Genomic DNA, 5,281 nt, shown 5'->3' with positions numbered 1-5,281 from the left:
GATCAGTGGATGGAGTTTGCTCAGTTGTCACAAAGATGGTTCAGTTGCCACGATATATCCTAACCTCTGTCTTTGTTCAATGTGTACAGTTTTGATGTTCTATAACTTATAACCACTACAAGAAAGCACAAAACATTATGAACCCACAAGGGCACATAATTAACACAGTGGAGGGTATACAAGCCCCCAAAACAACCAAACAAACAAAAAGAAAAAAAGAAAGACGCTGAACGGGAACCAAATCATCAGAGAGAAATTAAACATAAGAGAATCACAAAAGTAAGTGAAGATGAAAGATACGTCTTAAAATGATGCCACAGACTGAAGTGATGCTCTCTCTGACGTTGTGTTGTGGGTTTTTTGTTGTATGACTTAGGGCAGCCAGACGAGGCTCAGGTGTTCCTTTATACAAATGTATATATTTGACTACAGCACTAAAGTTGTTGATATTATTATTTTAAAATATGTCAGTTTCAACACCCTGCCACATCTGACTCTCTTTTTCTGCTAACCCAACCATTTCTTCTCACTTCCTCTCCTCTATTTCTGTCATTTCATTGCACCTCACCTCACCTCAATCACTTTTCACACCGATACTGTGCATCACATCATCACACGTTTGTACTTGTGATGTGCCCATATGGAGCCACACACTATAAATCTCAGAGGAAGAGAGGGAACTGAAAATCCTGTGATTATGTCGGTATACATTCGTCCCACATTACAGCAAGCAATATGTGTGAATCCATGATGAGGATGATGATTGTTTTTCTGTCTTTTGGTACATGTACATTATGTGTGTGTCTGTGTGTGTGTGTGTGTGAATCTGTAAACACACGAATGCTGAATTTATTTGTATCTTATTAGCAAGCTGACTGCCTGCCAGCAAAACTTAAATAAATAATAAATAAATCTCACTTCCTGCGCTGTGTTAATGAGACATTGATGTCTCCTGAGAAGTTGAATTAGTCTGAAGTAATAAACTCTGCCTGCAGGGTTCTGTATGAGGGGAAGGATCAGCTGAAGCAGGGCTGGTACGTCATCGAGACGACGCCCTACAGCCGCTCGGCCAACCTGAGCTCCGGCGGCGCTCCGACGGCTCACCGGGTGTTCCTGACGTACCGGCGGGCTCTGGACTCGCAGGGCCTCCACACACTGGGCGTCACCGACATCGCCCTGCTGCTGCCCAGCAAAGGAGAGGTCGCCCCGCACACCTTCTGCCGCGTCGACAAGAACCTCAACACCGGCATGGTGAGCACTCGTTCCCTGGTTGTTGTTGAGAGATAAATTATAAATTATTGTGGATTATGATTCAGCATAATGAACATTTCTACAACGTTCTTCCATTAAAACAACAGAGTTATGTCAAACTCACCACTCTGAGACACTTCCTGCCGATGTTTCACAGTAAAAGTCTTTCAGGGAAGTAAAGGGATTTAAAATGCTAAATTAAAATGACTAAAAGGGACCAATGAACCAATGCAATGTAATTTATTAAATTTAGATTTTTTTTAACTGCAGACCAGTTTCTCACAGTTGTGTGTTTGTGTTCGTCTCCAGTGGGGTCCAGCTCTGTATGTGTGCTACAAGAGAGCCGTGGCCAAAGCCAACGCCCTGGTCTACAAGGCCAGTGAGTATCTGTCTGTCACACTGCATCTAGGACCAAACACGGGGTCGATCTCATGACGGTTCCCACCACAAGTACAAAGTTAACATAATCCAACATGATAGGACCCGGATTAAAATGCTGGAATTTCCTTTTGATTTTTCCTCAATAATTTTGGTTTAGTAACATTGTAATACTGATTATTTATTATATTTGCCCTTAATCTGACTTACTGCAGCACTATGAAGCCAAAGTAAATAGATTTTACTGTGATTTAATTGGATAAAAGGATAAAAATGATGCCGAAATAACAACATCATGATGTCGATTTGTAAAAAGTCTGAATTCGTACTTTGTCGGGTCTGACCACAAGATGACGAGCAAATAACTTTTAAAATGCTTGTTTTTTTTATGGATTCTGCCTCAATCTGGGGATATATGCTAATTTGGTTCATAGTTAAACCAAAATATAGGTTTTAATCCACAAATCATGTTTTTATTAAATATTCCCATCCATAAAATATAGTTATTATCACATTAAAATTCAAATACAAACGGACTAATTGACGTGTGCTGCAGGTCTGATGAGCCGGTATCCAGAGGAGGACCTGGAGGCGTTTCCTCTGCCGGAGTCGGTGCCGGTCTTCTGTCTGCCGATGGGTGTCACCGTGGAGAGCTGGCCTCTAAACACAAAGTACCAGCTGCCTGTCTTCTCCACCTTCGTCCTCACCTCCGCCTCCGGGGACAAGGTCAGAGACACAACCACACACAACATCTCTGCTTTAGGAAGACGGAGAATTTATTCATGTATTCATTATATCCTGTCTGAGGTGTCTCCCCCTGCTCTCCCTGCAGGTTTACGGAGCGGCCATCCAGTTCTACGAGTCGTTCTCCAGGGAGCTGCTGTCGGAGCGGCAGAGCGTGAGGCTCGGGCTGCTCAGCGTGGTCGACCGGCGGCCGATCACCAACCGCAGCCTGCAGGTGAAGAAGAGCATCTGTGTCCTCTCCCACTGGCCCTTCTTCACCGTCTTCCAGAAGTTCCTCACCTTCGTCTACAGATACTCCATCTCCGGACCCCACGTCCTGCCGCTCGAAAAGTTAGTGCATTTATTGATGCATTTATTTATTGCGTAAAGGAAGACTTGGTCTAATGATGCTTTCTGAATTGAGAACCAATGGAAGCAGTATCTTCAGCAAAGAAGCAAGCTACATCAATTGTAAGCTGGCTAGTTAGGTAGTTACATCGGCTATTTTCATTAGCTATCAGATGTAACTAACTATTTGGATATCTGGAGCAAAACAATAGCTAACTAACACCAAACTGGCCAGCTAACGGTTGATTTTAGATTATGGTGTCAAATATTATTTAGAGTTTCCATCTTCTGTGACAAATGTGTGTTAAATATTAATCACATTCCTTTGTTGTTTTACATGATTTTTGCCGTTTTGAATTGTGGGCGTATTGATTGATGTTTGCTTTCTCTCTGCAGACACATCTCCAGCTTCATGCACAACGTCCCGTTTCCCTCCCCCCAGCGACCTCGCATCCTCGTTCAGGTAAAGACCAGGACTCAAACCCAAACACATTATTTGATGTAATTTTAAGAAAATATCGCCCAACTGACTCTTTCAGTCAAATTGTTGGATAAGATGGATTTTTTTAATGTAATTTGGCCTCATGGAAAATAAAGGAGGACCAAGGATTGAGCCTTGAGGAACTCCACACGTCATGTTGGTCTGCTCGGATGCAATTGGAGGTTGTTAATTGACTTTTTCTAAGTCCCGCCCCTTTTTGCTCTATGCTCCAATAACAGTTGAGCAAGCAACTTCCTCTTTTCTGTACTTGGATATGCTATATGCTCTATGCTAGGCTAAGCTATGTTGAAAATAATTTAATCCTTAACTTCCTCCTTCAACAGGATGTAGGTGGTGATCTGGTCTCAGCCTCAACTGGGTAATTGTGCCCAATCAGAAGCAATCCATTTATTGATCAGATTCCAATTAGCAGGCAAATTTCTTGACATGATTCTCTTAATAAGAAATAATTTACTGATCTATCGGGTTCAGATTTGATTTCACTGGATGATATTATCACACCACAGGCGACAATTGAGTTGGTAATTGTGTCGGGATTATCTGTGTTAATATTTCCTGTAAATATTATTGTAATTAATCATTAATTAAAGACAAATTGTGGACATCATTCAGGTCAGTTATAAGATTTTACTCTCCAACTTCAGCTTCACAACCACAAAATGTGAGATTATAAACAAATTCACTCTTTCACTCAGGTATCAGATCCATTGTTTGGAACTGATAGCAGTTAAACACTCAGGTAAACTTTCCAGACAACAGACAGTTGAGTTTACTTTCTCTTTTACTTCCTGATAAGTGGTCGTTTGAAACCGGTCTGACAGCTCGTGGCGCTCTCCCTGTGGCCACATTTGGTTAATTTATTCACCTTCCACGAGTTGGCGAGTGAAATCTTCTCATAACTGAAGGAATGATAGCCAGAACTGCCACAAACTGATCCCCCTGAGTGTGTTTGTGTGTCTTCTGTCTCACTGTGAATGTCTCTTGCAGCTCTCTCCATACGACAACCTGCTGCTCTGCCAGCCGGTCTCCTCTCCGCTCCCACTCAGGTCAGTTCATTCGACCTCCGCAGCAGAAAGATCAGGTTGTTTTGACACATGGAGGATAAAATTAACACTGAAAGTGCCCCTAAAAAAAATATCCATAAAGAGGGAATACTCTAATAAACAAATAAATAAATGAAATAAAATAAACAAGTAAGCTCATGGCTTTAATTCAACCCCCACGTCCATATATAGTATATTTTTATTTTTAAAAACAATTAATAATGAAATAATAATTAGTTCTATTTTGATTAATTTATGTTTTTTATATTCAATTATGAATAATGTTTTTTTATTTAATATAATCAGTATAGTATAACATTTTATTAATATGTAATTATTGACATTATTTTTATTTATGAGAATAATCTTTTTTGTTTATATTTAATTGCCAGTATACTATTCTTTTATTAATGTGATTATTAGTGTTATAATATTTTACTTATATCTATAATATTTTTTAATGTTTTTAGCAGACTTTTTTCAGTGTTATATTGATAGGACATAGGACTATTATTATTATTATTACTATTATTATTATTATTATTTAACTTATTTGCTTTGAGAGTTTTTGTATGAATTAGGGTTAAATGGATTAAAATAAATGTATCACATTATATGTAATTTGATATAATGATATAAATATGTAGTGTGTTACATAAAGTACATTTTTATTGAACCTCATATGAGAATATGAACATAATATTAGTTTTTGTCTAATCCAGAAAAAAAAAAAACCCTGATAAAATCAGAAAATGGTGTTTCATCATAAAACTCCAACATGAATCTGTCATGCTCATTGATCTGGAACATTGTCTGCAAGGTTTAATGCACTCAGATATTAAAGATATAACGGTTTTAAAGAAAATGTGAAAACCTCTGACAGGTTTTAATCTGTTTATAGCTTTATGTGTACACACAGGCACGTACATGATGAAGGACGATGCTTCCTGTTGATAAACTATAACCTGTGTGTGTGTGTGTGTGTGTGAGGGGACAGGAGGTGAGGGGAGGGGCGGGGGGAGTCTTTTGTTTATAC

At 39.2% G+C, this 5,281-nt stretch overlaps 1 protein-coding gene across 1 annotated transcript in view; it reads left to right on the top strand.

Annotated features, from left to right (window-relative positions):
* Positions 1–995: 995 nt before the first annotated feature.
* Positions 996–5,281, top strand: part of LOC118336579 (DENN domain-containing protein 4B-like) — a gene marked incomplete at both ends in the record, with an annotated part of 17,775 nt that continues 13,489 nt past the window's right edge. The window contains 6 exon segments of the mRNA XM_035673249.1: positions 996–1,251; positions 1,561–1,630; positions 2,186–2,355; positions 2,462–2,703; positions 3,097–3,163; positions 4,190–4,248. Of these exon segments, the coding sequence (XP_035529142.1) occupies positions 996–1,251; positions 1,561–1,630; positions 2,186–2,355; positions 2,462–2,703; positions 3,097–3,163; positions 4,190–4,248 (864 nt within the window).

This window comes from Morone saxatilis, unplaced genomic scaffold (genome assembly GCF_004916995.1).
Source record: "Morone saxatilis isolate NCDOM2014 unplaced genomic scaffold, NCSU_SB_2.0 Contig24, whole genome shotgun sequence".
Taxonomy (NCBI): Eukaryota; Metazoa; Chordata; class Actinopteri; family Moronidae; genus Morone; species Morone saxatilis.
This window is presented reverse-complemented; position numbering and strand designations above follow the sequence as displayed.